This window comes from Eumetopias jubatus, unplaced genomic scaffold (assembly GCF_037043125.1).
Source record: "Eumetopias jubatus isolate StellerSeaLion01/CBP00866 unplaced genomic scaffold, mEumJub1_p1.0 scaffold_12, whole genome shotgun sequence".
Lineage (NCBI taxonomy): Eukaryota > Metazoa > Chordata > Mammalia > Carnivora > Otariidae > Eumetopias > Eumetopias jubatus.
Genome location: NW_028274818.1, coordinates 61,069,044 through 61,094,776, shown reverse-complemented (window position 1 = coordinate 61,094,776; position 25,733 = coordinate 61,069,044). Strand labels below are relative to the sequence as shown.

At 39.7% G+C, this 25,733-nt stretch overlaps 1 protein-coding gene across 2 annotated transcripts in view; it reads right to left on the bottom strand.

Annotated features, from left to right (window-relative positions):
- The window catches only part of WDR64 (WD repeat domain 64), a 153,082-nt gene extending 127,349 nt beyond the window's left edge, over positions 1-25,733 (bottom strand). For both annotated transcript variants that reach the window (XM_028111988.2, XM_088016848.1), the window contains exons 1-5: positions 25,589-25,733; positions 20,018-20,148; positions 6,558-6,660; positions 3,675-3,778; positions 156-185 (exon numbers count right to left, since the gene is read on the bottom strand). In XM_028111988.2, the coding sequence (XP_027967789.2) occupies positions 156-185; positions 3,675-3,778; positions 6,558-6,660; positions 20,018-20,148; positions 25,589-25,733 (513 nt within the window). The remainder of the gene's footprint in view (positions 1-155; positions 186-3,674; positions 3,779-6,557; positions 6,661-20,017; positions 20,149-25,588) is intronic.

The window sequence follows — 25,733 nt, the reverse complement described above, 5'->3', positions numbered from 1 at the left end:
GGTTTAGTTTTGATCCTAGTCAGTAGACTTATAATATGAAAACATCTTATTCTTAGAGCCTATTGGACACTGCATTGAGACTGTGATTAGTTATGGAGGAACCATCACCACAGTCCCAAATCGGACTTCATTTGGAGTTTATAAAACGTACTTACCGTGACGTTGGTGCTGGTCTGGACTCTCATCTATAAACAAAGGAGGAGAATAATGAAAGCTAGTTGGCACTATAATTAAAATTGCGAATGTTGGCTCTAAAAGAGCACATTATCTCCACGGTTTAATCTCACTTATCATTTCTTTTTCTTTTTCTTTTTCTTTTTTAAGATTTTATTTATTTATTTGGGGCACCTGGGTGGCTCAGTCATTAGGCGTCTGCCTTCAGCTCAGGTCATGATCTCAGGTTCCTGGGATCCAGCCCCACATCAGGCTCCTTGCTCAGTGGGGAGTCTGCTTCTCCCTCTCCCACTCCTCCTGCTTGTGTTCCGGCTCTCGATTTTTATTTATTTATTTGACAGAGAGAGCGAGAGACAGCGAGAGAGGGAACCCAAGCAGGGGGAGTGGGAGAGGGAGAAGCAGGCTTCCCGCTGAGCAGGGAGCCGGATGCGGGGCTTGATCCCCATGCGGGGCTTGATCCCCATGCGGGGCTTAATCACGATGTGGGGCTTGATCCCAGGACCCTGGGATCATGACCTGAGCAGAAGGCAGACACTTAAGGACTGAGCCACCCAGGCGCCCCTCACTCCTCATTTCTACCTTCTGTGAGTTTCCTTGGTTCTCATTTACCTCAAAAACCTGGCTCTGTGTTCACCGCTCACTTTGGACATGGTTGGTTGGTGCTTCTGTGGCTTGTCTTTAAGCCTGATGACTGTGCTCTTAGAGTCTTATACTGTATGAATGATTTTTCCCTGTTTGCAAACTGCTTCCCCTTCTTTAGTTATTCAGAACAACATAGGATATCAAAAATTGGGAATGCAAAATAATACAGCAATGGCAAGAGTAGTCCAAGATGCTAACTAGGTCAATATGAATACAGCTTGATGTGGGGGGAAAAATACTGTTTCATTTGAAAGTTATCTCTCAGGTTCCTGAGAGAGGTAAGGACACTATCCAGTGGGCTTCCTCTTTTACTCTTTTATTCATTTATTGCATGAATCTCATGCCAGGGTGGTGTGCTGGTTGAGAATCATAGATTTATTCCATGCAGAGCTGTAATGTACCTGAGCAGCCTCTTCTCCCCTTAGGGCATGCTAATTGCTTCCAAGGTCAAGGTCAGGATTTGAAGTCTATTAATGACCTAGTTTCTTTTGCATGGTCATGTGGTCTTGGGAAAAGTACAGAAAATGGCTGCCCAGAAGGCATAGATTATGTGAAAGGAGGGGAAAGTAAATTAGATCACTGAAACTGTTCATCATGGTTATCTCAGACTGTCTTTCATCTGAAGAGTTCAAAGAGGCTTTTCCAACCAGGGACGTTTTTTCCAGATAGGAAAAATTAAGTGCTCTCAGGAAACTGGTGAGCAGAAAATAGGACTCCTGTGGTTTTCCTCTCCTATTTCTCTACTTCCCTCCCTAGTGGAAAGCACATGTTTAAATTTCTTTTATCATCTTTAAAAGTTACATAATCCTTATGGATATCTTCGAAATTTTGAAAATCTAGCCTTTTTTGCAAGAACTTTTCTTAATGACATTTACAGTCTCTATCACCAAGCCCTCTCAAGAACACTATGAAAATCTTTAACTGTGTTTATTCTACTTTACAGAAAACCTAAATTATGGATTAACCTATTATAAGATATTTTGTGTTATTAATGACTACCTTTTAATAAATTTTTCCTGTGACCTACCTTACCTTTTATTTTTTCACAGAATGTGTCATCCTATTTGTAAGACGTGCAACATTCAAAATGCTATTTACTCCTGGCGTATCAAATCTCCAAGTAATTTTTAAGCAATTTTTTTCTCTCCAATTGCATGTTTTTTGTAAGAAACAGATGTGTTAGTGTGTTTGTGAGTATACATGTGTGCACCTCTAAGCACGTGTGAATGAGTGTGTGTGCGCGTGAGAGAGATGTCTGTGGAAAAGTGAAAATGCCACCTCACTTATGTCACATGATCCTGAACTATTTCATTATGAAGATCATTATTTTTCTTCTCATGTTCTTCTTTACATTCTGTCCTAGTTCTATTTTTGAGGAAATAAAGGTAAGAAAATGAGAAGGGAAATAAGGCACCAAGGAGAAAAGAGAATGAGGAACGTTTTCATTTTATATGAGGCAATCTAGTTTTGTTTTCGGACCATTTGTCCATAATTGCAACTACCAACATTTCCTGAGAGCTTGCAGTGATGCTAACTCAGCACTTTGTGCGTGTTAACTCAAACAGCACAACTGCCTCAGTTCTGAATGAGAAGAGAAGCCGGGGCATGGAGATGAATAGGTAACACGCACAGGTGGCAAGTGTCCGAGCTGGGCAGGGATGCCAGACTCCACGTCCACACCAGCAACCTTCCACCGCCCCTCCCTGGGGCCCAGACAGCCTGCTCCTCTGACGGAATCCCGCTGCTCTAATCCCTGAGGGACTAAACATTACTGTTGAAATTTTAATCATGTAATGATTATTTTAAATATAGTTTACTTGTATGAAGCTTGTCTCTAGTTGGAAATGAACAAATAATTGGAATTATTTGCTTTGATATTTACTTTTTTGATATTCACTTTTATTTTCATAATGAAATACTGTGTGGTATATCATTATACATTCCAATAAAATATCTCATCGTTTGGAAGTGAAAGCTCAAAACTTATAAATTTAGAACTATGAGACAATAATAGTAATGCCCTACATAGACATGGGAATTGATCGTTCATATAGTGCTTCTACGTTCATTGCGTCATTTACCCTCACTACAACCCTCTGAGGGAAAGAGGACCAGTTCTGGTGTCCTCATTTCATAAATGTGAAAAGAGGAATGAAAACATGTAAGTTGGCTCATTAAGTCTCCTATTTAACAGCATAGCTAGTAAAATAGAGGACCCAGAATGTGAGCCCCTTTTAACTCCAAGTCCAAGGTTCTTGTTGGGACCTTCTATACTTGTTAGGATTATGACAAAAATCACTTGGCTTGTGAGTTTTTCTGATTTTATGTAAGAAGTTATTCAGGATCATCCTTTAATTATGCTGATGCCACATGGTTCAGTAAGACTCCCTGAGGAGTGCCTCGGTGGCTCAGTGGGTTAAGCTTCTGACTCTTGGTTTCAGCTCAGGTCTTGATCTCAGGGTTGTAGGATTGAGTCCTGCATTGGGCTCTGTGTTCAGCGTGGAGTCTGCTTGAGATTCTCTCTCCCTCTCCCTCTGCCCCTCCCGCTTGTGCTCTGTCTCTCTCTAAAACAAATAAATAAATCTTAAAAAAAAAAAAGACTCCCTGAGGAACACTGCCAAATGCAGTTGTCAAAATCTCAAAAATTGCTCCAGGGCTCAGCAATCCTCTCATTTTAGCAACATCTGGCTTTATTTTTTGGAATAACTCTGAACTATGTTTATGTTTTCTGTTGCACCTGATAAATATGCATAATGCATAGACAAAAGAAGGAAGGAAGGAAAGAACAAATGAACAAATGAACGAATGAAAGGAGGAAGGGAGGAGGGAAAAGGGAGGAATCAAAGCTGTCAAATTACCTGGCTATTAAAGACTGTTATTAATCCTTTCTGAGAAGCTGTTATTAGTAAATCCAACTGAGGGATCTTGACAATGCATTTAATCACATCCCGTCTTCTACTACCTGTCAACAACATAATATTCATTTCAATTCTCAGCAGTAAAGATCCTAAAACTCATTTGTTAGGTTTGTTTTTAAAAGAAAAGAGTAAGCAAACAACGTTTTTGCTTAAAAAGTAGAGTAGAATGAAACCATAAAAACCAGCAACTGTTGCTTTTTTTAGCAATGATTTTTTATTTAAATTCAATTAGCCGACATACAGTACATTGTTAGTTTCAGATGTAGAGTTCAATAATTCATCAGTTGCATATAACACCCAGTACTCATCACATCACGTGCCCTCCTTCATGCCCATCACCCAGTTACCCCATCCCCCACCCACCTTCCCTCCAGCAACCCTCTGTTTGTTTCCTAGAGTTGAGTCTCTCATGGTTTGTCACCCTCTCTGATTTCTTTCCATTCCGTTTTCCCTCCCTTCCCCTACGATCCTCTGTGCTATTCCTTATGTTCCACATACGAGTGAAACCATATGATAATTGACTCTCTCTGACTGACTTATTTCACTCATCATAATCCCCTCCAGTTCCATCCATGTCGATGTAAATGGTAGTATTCATTATTTCTGATGGCTGAGTAATAGTCCATTGTATATATGAACCACATCTTCTTTATCGATTCATCTGTCAATGGACATCTTAATGCTTTTTAATTATCCCCCGAGATACTAATCTGAAATCTATGACACTTTCCAACTCAGTGTGGTGCATGAACTCCTAGAGAAAATATATATACACCCAACCTCCTGCCACATATTTTGCAGAGAACGTGTTTTCCAAACATCTTTTGGAATCATTCCATTCTGAGATTTCCACATCTCTCAGGAATTCTTTCTTTGAACTGTCACCATCATGATTTACACAGAATAAAAGCCTAATATGATCTCAGCTTTCGGGCATAAAAGAATAAAACCACCTGAATATTGTTATTAAGGGTTTGTTTTTGTTTTGTCTTTGTGTGTTTTGAAAAAAAACCACTGGACACCTTCATGTTTTTTGGCCTATGTACTGAATTGATAAAACCACATATATGGGACCTCTTTCCAGCCTGATTAGTTTTTATAATTGTAAACTCTTAGGAAGAGCAAGTGGATGGATCTCATACTCCAGTGTTATCAGCCTAATCCATGAATTCTCAAGGGACGAAATATGGTCCTCAAGGGGGTGCAGATTGGTTCATGGGGAAATGTAAATGAGTTTTGCTCCTTTTGTGTATAAATCACAGACACACAAACTTACACAAACAGATACAGAGTACATCTGACATTAAAATGTCATAGAGTGGGGGAGGGGTGCAGGGGGGTGCAATCAGGGAAAAAAGGTCTAGAAGACTGCTTAGGGATCCCTATAATGAAAAAAATCTGAAAATAATATAATGAAAAACAAATAAAAGGAAGGTTAAGAACACTATCCTGTTCTAAGCTACCGCCATTCTCTCTGCTTACGCTCTCCCCATCCTGGGCTATTTTCAACATGGAAGCCATAATGAACATTCCAAGTGTAGTTCAGACCATGCCTCCCCTCTGTGCAGGTTTCTTGCCCTCTTCGTTCCCCCCACCTCCAGGCCCACACACCTAACCCCACACTTGCCCTCTCTTCCTGGGCTTTCTGCCCCCCCAGGTCTCTCAGCCCCTGCTCAGGGTGGTCTCCCCCCTGCCCTCTTCAAATTCCAACACCATGCTCCCATCTCCAAACCAACTTCTCCCCACACTCCTGCTTTATTCTCCTCCACAACCTGCTTACTTCATTCTTTCTCTATAGCACATTACCATCTGACACATTATATATTTTACTCCCCATTAGAATGTAAATTCCACAAGGTCAGGGATTTATGATCTTTTGTTCACTGCTGTGTCCCCAGCACTTACAAATGTACCTGTCACAGAGCAGACCTTAGCAAATACTGGTTGAGTGAATAATGAAATACAGAACCCAACTGCCATTGAGAGAAATGCTTTCAAAGTTCTAACTTAGGATGCCAGCAACATGTCTCCCATGCCCACTGGCCCTTCTCTCCCCAACAAAGAGGTTATGGCAGCAGGGAGAGCCCCCTAACTTCTGTTCTTTGATGATCATTTCCATGGCTTGAGGATAGGCTCTGGTGAGGTCTAACTGTTGGGTTGAGGAAGGGTGGAAGACAAGGGTGGGCTTGGTTCACAAATGACTGCAGTAAGTTTAGGTGATTTTTAAGGAACACCAGATCTGATCTATACTACGTGCTTCGTCTCAGAATCTGGGATGAACTGGAGGATGGGGCAGATTCTGGGGTTTGCCTTTCCTCCTCCTGGACTTCTTCCCTAGAGGGAAAAAAACCAGAAGTATCAACAGTGGAAAGGGATGGAGAGGATCAAATTTAATAAGAAATGCCGTATGTTCTTGAGACTTCTTGAACTGAGATGAACCTCCCCTTTGTGACTGGCCCAAGTTCACAGTTTTATAGATATCAGGAAAACTTCCATGTGATAATCAAGGGAAGAATGGGAAGGAGTTCTACTTACTAAAAACTTGAAAATTTCATTTTAAGAAAATTTTTAAATAAATGTGATTTCATTTGGTGCTTGGACATGCAGTATTGAGATGCCATTGTACAGAGCTTTAATTCGAGAGCTGAACCTTTCCAGAAAAACATGAATTGTTTCCCCCTCATATTCCTTATTTAGTGTCCTTCAGAGCAATGATCATATTTCAAACTCAAGTGCAGGTATAATTTCTGTTTTGGTCCCAAAAATATTTTTGAGAAAATGTTAAAGCCCGTATTAATTTAGAAAGGAAATTAAAAATATCACCTGAAATTACAACTCGCTGTTTTCTGGAAACGAGGAAAACCAAATTTTCTTCATCCATCTGGGAAGCAAGAGAATCTTCTTCAGAGGAGAAGTATCCAAAGATCTAAAATGCCAAACAACACACACAAACATGTAAAATATCTCAGAATTGGCTATAAAGTAACATATTTGATGTTGGTTGAATTTAAAGTTTAATTTGGATGAATGGTCAACACCTTGCTTTCTAAAGGCCAGGGTATTGCCCATAGCAAGAGAAGGCAGTTAATTATGTTCAACACATCACATGCTGATGGCACATGATTTTTGCACAGTTGCTGATTCTTCTTTCTGATGGATGAATTGGTGTACCAGGCTGGTATCTTTGCTCAGACTGATAGTTCTTTCAAGAGCTAACATTTGTTTGGAAATCAAATTAGCCGTCATCAGACGGGGTCCCCACTGAGAACCTTGACATTGAATTTGGCCATTCTCAAATGGCCATTCTTACCCATTTTCCATAAATCTTTCTGGGCAAGTTTTTTTCATCCCTACTAAGGGGACTTTTGGCATTTTAAAGATGGTACAGTTTCTCTATTTAACTGTCCCAAATGCTACTCTCTAGACATTGCATGAAAATAAATTACTATGAAAGAATCCCAAGGAGGAAAAGCATTCTTTGTGAAAAAAGTGTCAATTTCTGTAATTCCAAGGAATTTGAAAAATAAGATAGCTGTTCTTCAATTCTTATAGATAAGCAGAAGTAAAATTCTCATAAATTAATGACACAATTATTTCTAATACAGTTGAGACTAGTTAGTGCTTGTCAGTGAATGAACGAATGAACTGTGGAGAAGGTCTGAAGCATTAGTGTATGTACAAACCACTGGGAATCCCTTTAAAGTACAGATTCTGATTTAGTTGGTCTGGGATGGGGCCAGAGAGTCTGTATTTCTAATAAGCTCCTCATGAGGGACCACACTTTTGGTATAAAAGATCTAGAGACTAAGTCCTTTGAAAATAATCAAAACCAGCCATCTATTAGCTTTTTTAAACCACATTTGTTTATTTTGATGCTAGTTAACAGTTTAGCAACTTATCTTAACCTATGTTCCTTCATCAGCTGCTTCACAAATGGTGCTACTTCCTCCTTTACTTTCCCCCACGTCCAGACCTCTCAATGCACAATGACTGCCCTAATCATTTCCTACAATTAGATTTCATTGTGGGAAAGTCAAGATCATCTATGCATTCTCTCTTGTGTTTTCCCTTCTTCCCACCAGCAAAATCAGTATCCAATAAGAGCCCCAATCATTTTTTATCTTTTCAGAAATCACTGCTCATTTTCCATGTGTATACAACCTGTGGATTTAGCAGCTAGTGCCCTGGGAAGGATTGAGAAAAGAGAAAGAAGCCAGTTTCCAGTAGACCTATGTTGGAATGGACAGGAATCTTGTGTCATTGTGGTTTCTTCATCCTCACTTATGGATGCAATATCCATTTAGCAGTCATGTATTGGTCTGCAACTTATTATTTATTCATTTTTTTAAGTAGGCTCCCTGGAGCCCAATGCGGGGCTGAACTCACGACCCTGAGATCAAGACCCAAGCTGAGATCAAGAGTTGGACACTGAACCAGCTGAGCCACCCAGGTGCCCCTGGTCTGCCCCTTAGCACTGTGTCATTTAAACCCATGATATGGCCCTCTGGCAAAGAGCATGTGCTGTGGAATCAGACAGCCCAGTGTTTGAGTTCCAGCTCTACAACTACTTGGCATTCAGAACTTGGATAAACACCTTCACTCCCTTATGTCTCAATTTCCTCATTAGTAGAATAAATAAAAGGACAAGGTTCTTTTTTTTAACTGATGTCTAAATGAGGTGATGTGTGTAAAGCATTTTGCGCTGTGTCTGGTACATAAGAATTGTTTAAGACAAATATTAGCTATAACTATCATTAGAAAGCCTAGATTAAGAAGGCTGCTTGGAAGAGAAGGAAAAGACAACCACTCATGAGAAAACCGACTTCTCTTTGTGGATAGTACTTTAAAACTGTCAGTCCACTTGGGGATGGAACTGGTTCTCCTCATAAAAAAGACCAATCAGGCAGATGCTACAGTAAGTGGATGGTGTGGGAAAGGGTCACCGGGAGAAGTTCATAGGACTGCCCTAGCCAAACAGAACAGGGAGGGAAATGCACGCAGCTCCTTGTCCTCCTAATCCATCAGGTGCCTGCAGCCTGCGTGTCCTTTCTTAATCCAGTTCAGAATCAGGGGTGTGTCGCCTCAGTCACATGTCCCCACAATGGTCCTTCCTTCCCAGTGCTGCCCTGGCCTGGCAAGAACCCCCTTACTCCCCACTGCGGGGTAACATGACTGCCTGTGTGCCTTGCACCCACGCTGCTGTGGCTGATCAACCTCAGAGAAAATCGTCCATTGGAGGGGCCCCCAATCATTCAAGTGCTCCACCCTCCTGGGGCTTCGGTGCCCCCAGCTGTCACCCATGCTTCCCTAGGCGATCACCTTCATGGCGCACAGCAGTAGAGTCAAACCTGCTGCACTCCTGTCTCACACATGCGCCCACCTCCTTGTCACTCTCAACAGCTGACCTCACCTCGCGCTTCAGATGACAGGGCAAGCCACCAGACGAGCGCCGCCTCGGCATTTCTTGCCACCCTAGTTCCAAAACCAACCTGGGTCTGGACACACCTTTTCTTCCTTCCATCCCTTGCAAAGGAGGATATGTTTCTCCTTTCCTAATCTCTCCACCTGTTCTCTGCGTCCCATCCCCTTGATGCTATCCTCAGAGCTTGTCACCTTTCCCCCTCATTATCTCCTCTATCTCTCTCACTTTCTTCTGACTTCTTTCCGTCGTGTTCAAATCTTGCACATCTTTAGGGGGCCCTGGCTAGCTCAGTCGGTAGAGCATATGACTCTTGATCTTGGGGTTGTGAGTTCAAGCCCCATGTTGGGCATAGAGCCTACTTAAAAAAAAAAATCTTGCACATCTTCAAATCAAAAATACAACAAACCTGCCAAAGGCAATTATGGAAAATAATCCTTAGTCCCTTTCTTGCCCTTCTGTCTTAAGTTTCCTGTTCCAAGTGTTGTAACTCCTCCCACTACTGTTGAATTTGAATTCTTCTTATCTTCTTGAACTCTGACGCTTTCCCCTCTATGTTAGTCCTCTGTTACTACTGAAACAAAGGACCACAAACATAGTGACTTAAAACAACACCCATGTATTAGCTCACAGTTCCATGGAAGGCCAACATGAGTCTCGATGGGCTAAAATCCAGATGTCAGCAGAGACGTGTTCTTTATTGAAGACTTGGGGAAGAATCTGTTCTAAGCTCATTCAGGTTGTTGCCCTGAGGTCCCGTTTCCCTGCTGGCTCTGACCAGAGGCCACTCTTCAGTCCCAGGACATGGCCCTCTGTCTTACACCAGCAGTGGCCCTTCAAACATCACACTGGCCAACGAAGATAATCCAGGATAATCTCCCTACTTTAATTCAGCTGATTAGTAACATTAATTGCATCTGCAAAATTCCTTTGTAGCAGCACCTAAATTAGTGTGCGATTGAATAACCAGGGCATGGGAGTCTCCGAGGTGGCACCTTTAGAATTCTGCCTATCAGGGACGCCTGGGTGGCTCAGTCATTAAGTGTCTGCCTTCGGCTCAGGTCATGATCCCAGGGACCTGGGATTAGGCCCCCCATAGGGCTCCCTGCTCCGCGGGAAGCCTGCTTCTCCCTCTCCCACTCCCTCTGCTTGTGTTCCCTCTCTCACTGTTTCTCTCTCTGTCGAATAAATAAATAAAGTCTTAAAAAAAAGAATTCTGCCTATCATACCCTCATTTTTATTTTTTTATTTTTTTAATTTATTTTTTTAAAGATTTTATTTATTTATTCAACAGAGAGAGTGAGAGAGCACAAGCAGGGGGAGCAGGAGGAGAGGCAGAAGCAGGCTCCCCGCTGAGCAGGGAGCCCAACGCAGGGCTCTATCCCAGGACCCTGGGATCATGACCCGAGCCAAAGGCAGTCGCTTAACCATCTGAGCCACCCAGGCGTCCCATGCCCTCATTTTAAAAATGCAGTTCAGTATGATTTACATTACTTGTGCAAAATACAACAAAAACATGGCCAACACTTGCAACCAATTTAACTCCATACAATAGTGGGAGATAATAATTTTTGGATAATAATGTGAAATGATGATGTTAATGATGATTATTTCTGGGCTAATGAATTCCAGTGTTTCTCAGGGTCGGAGAACTGCACACCATATGTGTTGTCACCTAATTTGAAATAACGTTCTATGTGTCTATAATACCTATATTTTAAAAAAGCAGTTGACAGTTATTTAACTCAGTTTGCAATTTTGGGGTAATTCTTACAGACACAGTGATGGCATATCTGTTAAATGTCTGAGAACAGATGTGGGAGACTGTCCTTTGAGAAGCCATATTGGTGCTTTCGACTAGCGATTGGGTCCAAAGCCAGATTCTATGCCTACTAGTCAAATGACCTCAGGCCCATTCCTTAATTTCTCTGTGCCTGAGTTTTCCCATCTGTAAAAAATAATTACCCCAACCTTATGCCTTGGTGTCAGAATCAAACGAGGAAATCATAATTAGATTACTTAATAATTAGGAAGATAAGAAAGTACCTAGATGGCTCTAAGTACCAAGTAGGAAGGCAATCGATGTCAACATTAGAGTAAATATAATTCTCAGTTTTATAAGAAACAGTACGGAAGCAGAGCTCAGGTGTCCTCTTTGCTAGTTCAAAGCAGTCCACTGGGTACCTCTGCTCCCTGTCCAAACAGCATATCATCCATGCAGTCTGTCCTATATGTAATTTGTAGTCACATCTATAGGTACTTGCCATCCTTTAGGACATCTGCTCTTATGGAAATGACAAATTTTGCTATTCTGACTTGTAATAAGACAATATTACACTGCTTACCATAAATAATTTCCAAAGGATGCTAAAAACTACAATTTCCTGAGGAAAAATTTAAGAGCCTTTTTACCAGATAAACTCCAGAAGATACAGCTAAAGCTTTACATTTTGAAAGGAAATGTTTCAATGGAGCAATGTTTCTAAAAAGCAGAAAACATCTTTCCTATGGTGAACTATAGCCTCAAGGATCTTAAATTTCTCTTTCAACAATTTAAATTTCAGATGAGTCATTGTGCATGTGACATGTCCAGAATACTTTATAACTAGTATTAATAATGCATTAGAGTATTAATTTTCTTTAACAATGTTATTTAAAGGACTTGCTCCATGCTTTAAGTGATTTATTTAACTACACTTTTTTCCCCCTGATTACATAAGGAACATTTAGACCATTCAAAGAAAATAAAAAGCAGACAGAAGAAAATAAAAACCTGTATTCAACCTATTTTTTAACTTACCCTGGAGCATTTTAAAAATATTTTAGGGGGAACCTGGGTGGCTCAATCAGCTAAGTGTCTGCCTCTGGCTCAGGTCATGATCTCTGGGTCTTGGGATCAAGTCCCGCATCGGGCTCCCTGCTCAGCGGGGAGCCTGCTTTTCCCTCTCCCTCTGCCTTTCCTCCCTGCTCATGGTCTTTCTTTCTCTCTGTCTCTCTCTGTCTCAAATGAATAAATAAAATCTTTAAAAAAATACTTTTGAAGTTAGCAGATACAGTTTTAGATTTATAATAATTCACTTAAAATCACTTTGGAGTGAACACAGTCATAGGCATCCCATATGGTGTTACATGCTTCCTTTTAAAAATTAATTTGAGTATGCTCCTAGAAAAAAATGTGTTTATGAATTGCCCACTGGAAATGTAGAATAAAGTTGTATTGTAGGGAAAGTGGATTGTATCTGTATCAGAATTACCACTGACTAGTTTTATAAATTTAATACCATCACATTTCCTTGGATCTCTTTACATCTAATTTTTCTCCTTATAAATTAAAAAGGCAGATCTAGGTGATGTTTTAGTTGTGTTATAAGGTTTCATTATTCCATAAATGTCCATTTTTCCAAGTGCATTTGAATCAGAAACCTAGAAAAAGAAAGTGTACCTATTTACAGCATTGCTGTAAGAGATTTATATTCAGAATCAGTTTTGGGGCGCCTGGGTGGCTCAGTCAGGCTCAGACCATGATCTCTGGGTCTTGGGATCGAGTCCCACATCAGGTTCCCTGCTCAGCAGGGAGTCTCTTCTCCCTCTCCCTCTGCCCCTCCCCCACCCCGCTCGTGCTAGCTCTCTCTCTCTCAAATAAATAAATAAAATCTTTAAAAAAAGAGAGAATCAGTTTTGTACATTCATGCCTGACTTTAAAAGAATAAACCGAGTTCTTCTTACCTGATAAGGTTAACATTGGCTGATAAAAAAGAAATGGTAATCCGCACTGAAACAAAGTTAGTCTCCCAGCGCTGAATTTCCATTTTACAGATGATGGATCTGAAGCCTAGAAAGGTTAGGTCACACCGCTTGGAATAGAAATGCCTCTTAGGAGCACTGGCACAGATAGTTTGTGAGGAAAATGACGGAACAATAGAAGGAGAAGCTTTCTGCAATATTTTCTCAAACCTCGTTTTTCTTCATGTACATACAGTGTGCAGAGGCTGCTCACAAGTGTTTCTATTAAACTTGCGTGTGGTTTATGAGGAACACAAGTGATATAACAGAATAATGTCATATGGAATTCCTGCAGAGAGAAGGAGAAAGTCTCAGCTCCAGGACCAAAACCAATTTTCTCTGTGGCTTTCGGTAAGTCAATTATCCTTTCTGTGTTTCATTTCCCTCATCCTTATTATTGCAAAACATTCCCCTCCACAATCTACATGGTGGGGGCGGGGGCTGTTGTGGAGATTAGATGAGAACATAGGAGGTGTCTGAAAAAAAAATCAAATGTAATATAATTATGTAATTATATAATGTAATGTAATATAATATGTAATATTATGTAATATATGTAATGTAATGTAATATATGTAATATATTTATGTAATGTAATATAATTATGTAATGTAATATATGTAATGTAATATAATTATGATGTTCTAACTGGAAAGGGAAGGAGAAGGAGAAAGAGGGAGTAGATGTGGAAAAGAACGGGGCTCTATTTCCTCACCCACACAATGAAACAATCTGGATCTTCTTTACTCATTCCTTCATCCATTTATTTCAAGGACGAAGAAGTGTCCTGTTGACTTACAACAAAACATTTGTGACATAATTCTCTCTCTTCAAAACAGAGAGCCCTATAAAATACACAGAGACCAAATTCTCAGTTAATGGTGTAGAACTCCAGGTAAGTGGATTGACCATGTCTCATTTGTTGGCACCCTGGGACATTTTTTAAGCATTAGTTTTCTGAATCCAAGTGTGTAATATAATATCAACAGACTTCTGTTATTTCTTGAAATGCATAAATTATTTGATGTTGACATGAATCACTTGTTATACACTCATTTTCATATTTTTAGTGATCCAAAAATATTGCATTAGAAATTCAAGCACATGAACCACTGAGCATGTGAAAAATAGTCATTAAAAATTTGAGAACAGTGAGGATATGTGATTCTCAAAATTATTGCTACTCCAAGTTTAGTGACAGAGAATTCAAGTTATCAGTAGATGGGACAATATCCAAAGGATTTACACAGTGTGATTGAGCCCAGATCCTTGAAAAAATATGTATATTTTGTACACTTACAACATTTAGGAAAAAGCCATTTCTGTATTCCTACAAAATTACTGTCTTATTGTTCATCTGATTTCTTAAACTCTTTTAATCTTTGGATGGTTAAGGGCTCTTGTTGGTATATATATATATATATATATATATATATGATATCATATATATTTGTCTTCTATTTTATTCAATAAGTGAGTTAAAAAGACAAAACAGCGACCTTTGCACTTGTAGTCTTGCTTTCAGATCCATGCCCTGGGACCTATGCTTGTAGAGCAGCACTGTCCAGTTGAACTGTTTGCAAAGACAAGAATCTTCTATAATCTGTTCTATCCGATATGATAGTCACTAGCCTCATTGGATATTGAGCCTTAGAAATGTAGTCCTATTTGAGTTGAGGAGTTGAACTGTTAATTTAATTTGAACGTAACTAGCACTTGTGGCTAGTGGCTACTGTTGGTCAGCTCAGCTTCAGAGGATCCCACTCTAGGCCTTTCCATGGTCCCACTCTAGTTCAGGAGGCTAAGGGGCCATTATCTTGGGACCCCAGAATTCCCTGCCTAAGGGGCTCCAAGCCCCCTTCTAGCCCCTGAAGCCTCTCATCCAGGTACATCCTCATGAGGATACACCACACACTACTGGTCGGTGCACCCCTTGGATTGAGGGGTGGCCAAGGCCGAGTGTTCATGGAGAAAGAGCTTAGACACAGGGACTAGGGTGTCCTGTCCGTGTTGTGTGTGCATGGTTCCTCATGATGTAGGATGGAGCCAGTACAAAAAGAAGGGGCATGGGCCGGGGCTAGCTCTCCCCTTGTCTCCATGTTTCAGCGTGAAACTACAAGGTATGAGAATTTTAAATTCTAACTTGGACTCCCAGGGCATTACTAAGGCATATTTGTTAAAATTGGAGGATAGAATATGCTTGATTTAATAATTAGCTGAATTTATAATTTAAAAACATTTACATATTTGATATATGGGCCTCTGTTTATACTTTTGCCCAAATAAAAAGGGACATTTTGCACATTTGACTTACCTGTAAAACTAGTTGACAGTAAATAATTTGAAATCACATTCTTCAGAATGAACACTCCTGATCATGGGGGCTAATTGTATCATTTTCTTTGAGCTTCTGATATCTAAACACACTATATAAAACTTTTCTTTCTTATGTTTGTGCTCTTAGAGAACAAGGCCAAATGTCTTCTTATTCTTTCTGAAACAAAGTTGAACTCTTTCTATGGGTTGTGGTCTGTCCATCTTTGAGTTGTTTGTCAGCAAAAACCTGTCTTTGCTGATCAGGACAAATTCCTTCTATGTCTATTTTGACATTTTTCTCTTCTGTCCAATAAAAACATAATGAGAGCCACATATATAACTTTAATTTTTTTAGTAGTCACATTAAAATGTAAAAAGAGTGAACTAGTTTAATTTTCTTTATTAAAAAGATTTTGTTTATTTATTTGTGAGAGAAAGAGAGAGAGCACAAGCAGGGGGAGCGGCAGGCAGAGGGAAAAGCAGGCTTCCCGCTGAGCAGGGAGCCCAATGTGGGGCTCGATCCCAGGACCCTGGGATCATGACCTGAGCCGAAGACAGAGGCTTAACTGACTGAGTCACCCAGGCATCCCAAGAGTGAATCAATTTTAATAATATATTTTGAACCTGCTATGTCTAAAATATAATTTCAACATGTAACCAATATAAGAAGTTGCTAGTGAGCTATTTTATACTGTTTTCATATATTACATCTTTGAAATCCAGTGTGTATTTATAATTATGGCATATATCAGTTGAGACTAGTTACATTTCCAGTCCTCAACAGCCCCATGTGGCCAGGGGCAAGTGTTTTGGACAGTGCGGGTCTAGAGTTTCTAAGGGTTCAGTCTCGGATGATGGTCTTTTCTAGCAACGCTTCTTTGAGATTTTGCATTGTTGTACTTTCCCTGAGGATAAATCCAACATTTCTCAGTCATTCTTTGACTATCTTATTAATACAGCTGTCTGGTTTTACCTGTACCATCTAAGCAGGGGGCATATCCAGATCCTGGCCCAACCTTTGCCCAGGTGTTCTACCTTTGGTAATATCCAGCAGCTACTGTGAAGTTTTATGTAGTGTATTCTGACAAAATGACTAACATTCACTCTAATTTTAGCAACACAAACATTAACTCATGATAGTTCCAGAAAAACAGGTTACCACTGTATAGAAATTCAGGTAACCACACTGCAAATCTCAGAAATCTGCAGCTGAAAACCCAAGACATATTGGAAAATTGACCATTGAATATAAAGCTATAAAGGCAAGCTCTACCAAACAGGCTGAAAGAAAGAAAGAAAGGAAGAAAGAAAGAAAGAAAGAAAGAAAGAAAGAAAGAAAGAAAGAGAGAGAGAGAGAGAGAAAGAAGAAAGAAAGAAAGAAAGAAAGAAAGAAAGAAAGAAAGAAAGAAAGAAAGAAAGAAAGAAAGAAAGAAAGAAAACAGAGAGAGAGAGAAAGAAAAAGAAAGAAACAAAGAAACAAAGATGGAAACAAAGAAAGAGGAAAGAAAGAAAGGAAAGAAGGAAGGAAGGGAGAGAAAGAAAAAGAAGTAAGCATGGCATTCATGATTCATTGTCTGATATATGAACCTTGTTCTCTGCTGATCCCTTTCCACTTCCATTTAGATTATATATTTTTATATATGTGGTGCTTTCATATTTTTGCTTTTGATGTCATAATCAAGCAAATATCTAAGTGAAAATCATATTCTTATTTTTCATTTCTTGCAAAAAAGTACAAGCTTTAAAAATATGCTCCACAGTAGAATCTTCATGCTAATCCATAGGTATCCTGGGCTTGTTAGTACCCACCAGAAGTTTGTGAGAATGTTTTTCAATTTCTACAAGCAACCGAAAATATTTATAAGAATTATTAAATTGACATGGAATGTATTAAAATTCAATTACTGTTGTGTTGGGATATCTATTAGCCTAGCTGCATTAATTCCAAAAGTCTGTTTTATTGGAATTCTATTAAGTTTATAAATATTAACAAATTACTGGGGATAGTTGGGATCTTTGCAAATTGAGTCCCTTAATTATTTTCCAGATCTTCTCTTACTCCTTCAGTAAAGTGTCATAGTCTTATACATTCCTTAATAGATTTATCCCATGGCATTTTTTGCTATTTGTTGTTATTCTGAATGGAAACCTTGTTTTGTTTTGTTTTGTTTTTCCTGTTAGTTATATGTGCGAATGTCCAAGAGAGAGTTACTGCTTATGTTTGTGAAAGTTATTGATTCTGGCATGTTTCTCTTCTTTGAATTCTCCTGAACTCCCTTAATTCTAATAGTTTGCCATGTGATTCTATTATATGTTCTTGGTAGACAGCTACACCATCTACCCAAATAATGATAATTTGCATTTTTTAGTTACTTTTTTTACATTTTTATTATGCTTTTACTACATATCGCTTCCTTATTATTTTTTGTCTTTGCATTACTTAGAATTTCCAGTAAAGTGTTGAAAAGTAATGAAGATAATAGGCATCCTTTTCTTGCTTTTAACTTTAATGGGAATGTTTCTAGTATTTTACTGTTAAATATGACCCTTGATTAAAGAGGTTTCTAGAAGTCCCTATGGTGAGCACGTCCTAAAGTAACTCCCCTCCTCCCACACACACAACTAGTCACACATTTGTGGAACCTACATCTCTTGAGAATGCCTAGAACCTGTGACTTGCTTCTAACCAAAGGAATAAGGCAAATGTGCTGGATTGTTTCTCCCATGACTATGTTACATTATACAAGACTGTCTTCACGACTGTGGAGAAAGCCTTGAAGAAGCAGAGCTGTGAACTGCCTATATAGTGCATCATATGGCAAAGAACTGCAGACATGAGGACACCTTCCTGTCTCCAGCTTCCAGCCAATAAAAAGCTGAGTCTCTTAGTCATACGACAAGGAAATGCATTCAGCCAATGACTGGAATGAGCTCGGAAACAGATTCTACATTGGTTGGGTGTCCAAATGATAATACCTTGATTGTAGCCCTGTGAGACCTTGAGCAGGAGCCAGTTAAGCTGTGCCCAGAATCCTGATCCATGGAAACGGTGAGATAATAAATGTGTGTTTCTTGAAGTTGCTAAGTTTAGAAAGAAAGAAATCTTGCCATTTGCAAAAACATGGGTGGACCTTGAGGGCATTATGCTAAGTAACATAAGTCAGACGCAGAAAGACATAATATCACTTATATGAGGAATCAAAAGAAGCTGAACCCATAGAAACAGAGACTAGAATGGTGGTTATCAGGGAAAAGGGAATATGTTGTTCAGAGTTCAAACTTCCAATTATAAGATGGATGCGTCCTGGGGATCTAATGCACAGCATGGCGATTATAGTTAAGAATGCTGCATAATATACTTCAAAGTTGCCAACAGAGTAGATCTTTAATGTTCTCCCCACAAGGAAGAAACAGTAATCATGTGACATGACGGCTAACCCTATGGAGGTGGCCATTTTGACGTATAGAAATGTACAAATGAATACATTGTACACCTTAACCTTACACAATTTTATATGTCAATAAAGCTGAGAGGAAAGTTGCTAAATTTGTGATTTTTTTTTACAGCAGCTACAGAAAATGAACACCACCTTTTACCAAGTTCAGGGAATTGTCCATCATTCTTATTCTGCTAAAGTTTTTTCTTTCTTTTTAAAAACAGGAATGGCTACTGGATTTCTATCAAATATCTTTTTTATTATCATGGTATTTTAAGATCAGGAGTCAGCAAACTTTTCCTGAAAAGGGCCAGGTAGTAAATACTGTCGGCTTGCAGAGCATTCTGTCTCTGTCACAATACTCGATTCCGTTCTTGGCGTGCTGACACAGCCACAGACGTACAGATGGGCGAATGTTCCATGTTCCAATAAACCGTGTTCGCAAAACAAGTGGCTGTTCAGTTTGGCCATGGGCCTCAGTGTGCTAACTTCTAATTAAGATTATATTATTTTTCCTCCCCTAACATGTTGAATGAAATACATTACTGGACTTTCTAATATTAAATTGCCCTTACTCTTCCGGGATGAGTTCTACTCAGATATGGTTTTTAATGCACTGCTGGATTCAACTTGTTAAAATTTTATTTAGGATTTCAGCATCTACATTTGTGAGTAATATTGGCCTATCATTCCCTGACATTTTATCTTTGTTCAGTTCATGTTATTTCAGCCTCATAAAATGAGTTGAATAGCTTTTCAGCTTTTCCTAAGTTGTACAAAAATGTATATAATGCAGGAATTACGTATTCTTCAAGGGCTTAATAGGCATTTTGTTTGCAATTTTTTCCCAAAATTAATTCTTTTTTTTTATTTGGTCAGTTCTTGGGGACTTGGATTATCTTTTATTATTGATTTCTAATTTTGTTATATTGGAGTTTATTGAAATGTCCTTTTTAGTTTTATACATGCACAGCTTTGTGATGGTCCTATATATAGTTGAGAAGAAGTGTCTTTCTTATATCTTGTTCAAAGTTCTATTTATACTATCTACTAGCTTGTTAAAAGTGATAGTCAAATCCTTTCACTCTTTGCTTTTCTTTTTGTCTACTATATCTACTGATTTTTTTTGAGCAGGGGAGAGGCAGAGGGAGAGGGAGGGAGAGAATCTTAAGCAGACTCCACACCCAGTGCGGAGCCCAACACAGGGTTCGATCTCATAGCCCTGAGGATCATGATCTCAGGCGAAATCACACTTGGATTAAATTATTTATTCTGAATGAGAAGAAATAATACTTGGATTTCTTATGATAAACATGAAAAGTGACTACCTCACACCAGTCTATGGATGCATCGGGGTTGTTGCAGAGTTTCCTGTAAAAGCGTTTCACATCTTGATTCTTCACTTCTGGACCAAAGAGTTCCTGCACGGCCACATAAAACTTGTCATAATCGATTATACCTGCATTGTAACAAAGTGCAAGAACACTGTTACCAAACTCCAAGGTAACTGCCAAGCTCCTTTTCCTATTTTCTAATCTATTTCCGCATTTCAACCTATTAAAACCAGATTATGCTGCATTTTAAGGTTCTCTCTACATTAGAAAAATAACTCGGCCCTTGACTAAAATATTACTTAGAAGAAAATATTTTGGTCTTTAGTTCTTCCTCCACAGCTTACGTTTCAACTGTTTTAGGAGTTTTGTTCAGGAATACAAAGATAAGAAAGTGGATTACTGAAGGGGAGTAAGTTGGCGGGGGGGGGGGGGGGGGGGCGGGGAGGGAGATGAACCATGAGAGAAGATGGACTCTGAAAAACAAACTGAGGGTTCTAGAGGGGAGGAGGGTGGGGGGTTGGGTTAGCCTGGTGATGGGTATTAAAGAGGGCACATTCTGCGTGGAGCACTGGGTGTTATGCACAAACAATGAATCATGGAACACTACATCAAAAACTAATGATGTAATGTATGGTGATTAACATAACAATAAAAAATTTAAAAAAAAGAAAGTGGATTACTTCTTTCCTATTGTGAAAGTTTTACCAATCAGGAGTGTCTGCTAAGAGCTCGTCTCAGATAGAAGGGAGACAGGAGCAAAGAGCAATTCTTGATCAGTTCCTTGACAGCATGTGAACGCGCGCACACACACACACACACACACACACACACACACACACACACACACACACCATGCTTGAATATTGACTTTGCCAAATTTGATGATTCACTTGGGAGCTACTATTGAGTCTAAAGACAAGGAGTTAGACACAAAAATGCATTGTGAATTTGTTATGTGTGAGAACTGAGCTAGACACTGAGCTTAGAACTAAATAAACAAGTTCCCTTCCTCAGGGTGTTTACGTTCTAGTGGGAGAGACATAAAATCAACAAGTAAACAAATAAAATATTTACAGATTGTGACAGGCAAGACTAATTACTGGAGATAGACATTGGATGAGTGGTTATCTGTGTATAAGGGGACTCTCTGGGGTGCTAGAAATGTTCTTTGTCTGGATCTGGCTGGTAGCTGCAGGTATGTTTACAATGTCCATGTTTACTCTGCTATACACTTAAGATTAGCATGTTCTAGAGGCTCACCTGTATGTCATACCTTTAGTAGCAAAGTAAACATATAAGGGTATAAAGTACAAAGGTATAGAGTGAGCTAAGTACTAGGAAGGAAACCAATAGGGCGCTGTGATAAAATTATCTATCAATGGTGATGGGCAGCGATGGACCTCAGGAAAGTCTCTCTAAAGACATGGGTAAAAAAATTAAGCTGAGACCCAATAAGCAAAAAAGATTCAGCCATGTGTAAAGCTATACAAGAACATTTTAGGCAGAGGCCAACAAACACAAAGACTCTGAGGCTGGACAGAATTTGGCATGTTCTGGGAAGATCAGTGGGTATGGAGTATATTGAGGCCAGGGAAAGCGTTGTCAGGTGAGATTATCAAGAAGGAGGGTCAGGCTGGAGTTAGCAGTTTGTATTTTATTCCCAGCATGCTGGTAAGGTATTGCCTTAACCTTTTCTCAAAGCATACTGGCTGCTGGGAGGAGGTAAGAGTGACAGCTATAAACCCAGCGAAAGGCTAGCGCATTAGTCCGGATTTCAGATAGTGGAGGATTGGCCAGAGGGAGGCAGCCGATTTTCTCAACTTACTTATTAATAACAACCCCTTTCATTCTTGAAAATGTCTTTGATTGGATGCTAAGGGACATAGGCACTGACAGGTGGCACTGGAGATGGTGAGGTATAGTTGGAAGTAGAATGGCAAAGACGTGTAATGGATTGGAAGCTGTTGGGGGGCAGGAGTGATGAGTGAAGGACAGGCAGGATTCCAGAGCAGTGATTCTCATCCAGGGGAGGTTTTGCCCTCCGTCTCCCACAGGGACATTGGCAACGTCACCTACAGACAATTTTGATTGTTAGAATTAGGGATGGGGGTGCTACGGCATCTAGTAGATAGAGGCCAGAGATGCTGCTAACCACCCAACGATGCACAGGATAGCCCCTCCCCCACCCCACATTCACATACACAGAACAAAGAATCATCCAGCCCCAAATGTCAGTAGTGCCAAAGTTGAGAAATTCTATTCTTTAATGACACTCAGGTTTCTGGTTTTAAAACTCAGCAGATTCTGGTGCTATTTACCAAAACAGGGGCAACTGAGGAAGGACCATGATTCTTGGGGAAAATAAAGCATTTTCTCTTGGTCATATTAAATTTAAAATTCCTATGAGATATCCAAATAGACTAGCTGCTTTAAATTCACACGACTGTGAGTATGATGTGTCTCCATGTAAATGTGTCTCATTGTAAGTGCGGCTAGATGAGGATGATGAAACTTTTCTTTCCTGGGGTGATTTTAATTCTATCAGGTCATTGACAAGAAGATTAAAGAGCAATATTGCACAGATGAATTCCTTGACATCATTTTTGAGGTAGACACTGTTACATTAAAAACATTCTCTCTGGTTCTTAGCTTCCTGCCTATAGTGAGAAGTAGACCATATTTTCCAGTATTTATGAATGATTATGAAAGCATACCAGTATTAACAGTCTGAAAAGTTAAGATTGTATTTCTCCTTCTCAGTCTTTCAGATCAGTCCCTCTGTCAGAGAAGGAAATTTAGCAGGAATTACTTCTTATTAAATCTATACTACATATATAATAGATACATAATATGTCTACTATACATTATGCTGTAGTATATTATAGTATAATATTCTATAAAATATATATTACTATATATTAAAATATATTCTTTCTGTATCGATACATATATACATATACATACACATATATACATATATACTATAGAGGAAGGACATTTTTCAATGTGGCTTTGTGACTGCAAGCTTGAAGCGAAAGCAAGATTAACTTGTTTGCTTAGCACACATTTTTTTTTCTAAGTAGACTCCGTGCCCAGCTTGAATTCATGACCCTGAGATCAAGACCTGAGCTGAGATTAAGAGTCGGCAGCTTAACCTGCTGAGCCACCCAGGCGCCCCTGCTTAGCACACATTTAAGGAGCACTTCCTGGACACAAAACTGGGCTAGCCCTAGCGTTAAAAAGCCTTCAAAGCACTCACGATTCAAGTGCTGTAAAGAGAAGGGACAGTAACACACACGTCTATATCGATTTCTGCAGGTCAAGGGAAATCCTCGAGATGGCAAGAAAGTGCATTAATGGTGCTAAGGATGGCTTTGGTTGGGGAAAATTTTTACAGAAATGTGACATTTGATTTGGTCTTAAAAGATGAGCAAAGTTTACGGGGACAAAAAAAGGGAGGAAAGGCACTCTACATTGGGGGGAATAATACATGCAAAATCAGAGTCATTACGAGTATTATGAGGTGCTTAGAAATGCTGTGTTCATATTAGGACAGAAAGTTCTGGAGGGAAGTTCAGGAGCTGAGACTGGAAAGGTAGATTGAGGCATGGCTGGGAATAGCCCTATATGCCAAGGTCACATATATGTACTTTAGAGCTGAGTTAATAAGCCAGGGATGTGGCAGTTTAAAAAATTTTTTAAAGGAATAACTCTTGGCAAGAAGACGATTATATTGAACGGCTACCCAAGAGTAAGATTCCATGAAACAGTCAACAGTTATAGCAAGATATCTAGTTTAAGAGACTAAGTGGATGGCATCTGTGCTTTAAGACGGAGAGAACATGGGCAGAGCTCAAAAAAAAAAAAAAAGAGGCAAAGAAAGAATGAGAAAGAGAAAAAAATAAGAGGAGAGGGGTGTGATGAGAGACACAGAAGGAGACAGTTTCTGGAAGTAGAGGAGTGAGCTAATGCAGTGAAAGAGCCAAGTAAGCTGGAAAATGAAAGCGATTGAATTTGGCAGCCTTATTAGGTGCTGGGATACTTCGGTAGGAGCATTTTCAGCAAAGTGATGAGAGAAGTCAGATTGAGTATATTGAAAATTAAGTGGTGACGCTGTGGGGAAATTTAGTGGAGAAGCAAAGGAAGCATACGGTGGTAGCTTACAGGGAAGAGAAAGTCAAGGTCAGGACGTTTGGGTATATTTTTAGTTTGAGAGGACAAAGCCAGTGGAAAGGACATTTTGAAGTTGTTGCAGCAAAGTGATAGCCTTGGACAGGAGGACGGATGGACGAAATGACAGGAGCTACTTTGGGGAAACCCAGAAGTGGAAGAAAGGGATTTTGAGGGAATTCTTGTCTTTTGGTCTTGCTTTTCCTTATGATGCCGGAAACTTGGCTGAGAGATGCTGAGATCCAGAGAGTATTCAACAAAAGTAGTAAAGGTTTGGAAAATCAATTGCAGAGACAGGTAAACAGGCTGACTGGGGAAAGATAAAAGTTCTGTCTAGTGGTTTAGAGAGCCCAGCCAAGTTCACACTCCTCTAAAAAGTCCATCTCGAAGCTCTGAGTCTTAGCTCTAACACATAGAGGTTGAGTGACTGGGGCAGATGATTTTCCTGTACCGGCCATCCTTTAACAAATAGGATGGGGGGTAATAACAATAATAGTAATATTTGCTATCAGAACTGTCAAGAGAATCAATTAAATGATATTTATTAAGGTGACTTGTAAATTCTTTTTTTCAAAGTGATTTATAAATTCTTAACCACTATTCAGATAATACCAGCTTGTGTTTGACCATCCAAAGTCAACAATTTCACTCATTTGTGGCTGTACAGCCCAGCACATTAAGAGGCTGGCCATGCCCACACCTGCACAGTTTTATGGGCTCTGATCTTCTCCTCGTAACAGCAGGCTTTGTTCGGTTAGTCTTTTACTGGGCTGGTAAGCCTCATCTGTCACTGCTGTCCTCAATGCCATCCACAATGCCCTGAAACTGCCCCCTTGAGCCCTGGCCATGGTGGTGTACTTTCCATTCTGTGTCGGTTTTTCTGCTGTTAATATTCTTGGCAGACCACTGCCTACCTCATTCCCCTTACCTTGGCATGCTCAAAATCATTCCCGCCTAGAGACATGAGGAGAGGCCGAGACAGTGAAGCAAAGTTTCAGAAAAAAGAACACTTTGCCCTGCTTATGAAACTTTTTAAGGTCTCACCATACCCTTAAGTAAAGAGAGGGCAGGGTGGTTTCCATGGCTTGCTGATGGTCACTATGTACTCCTGAGAGTCCCAGGTCAACCAGCAAGCTATCGGATGCAGATCCCATGGGAGAGCTCTTTGAGGTCACTTCATCCAACTTCTTAATTTTACATTTAAGCCAACTAAGGTTCAGAGAAGTGGACAAAATTTCCCCAGGACCACTTAGCTCTTTAGAGACAGAGTCAGAACTCAGGCCCGACATTTGATGGCTTGGCTATTAAGCTGTGTTGCTTCTCTTTGATGGCTTAAAACATTTTACGGTTCTCATCAACAGACCCAACTTGACTGCCCCTGATTGTTGATCTTACCTTCTTTTTGGATAAACAGGCCTGCTCTTTCGTCTCTTTTCTGGGCCGCTGCATGTTCAACCAATTTTTCAAACTCCTTCAAGGCTGTCCTGAAATTGCTAATTTGAAGTTCAATGCTTAAATGCTTTTCCTCCCTGATATCCAT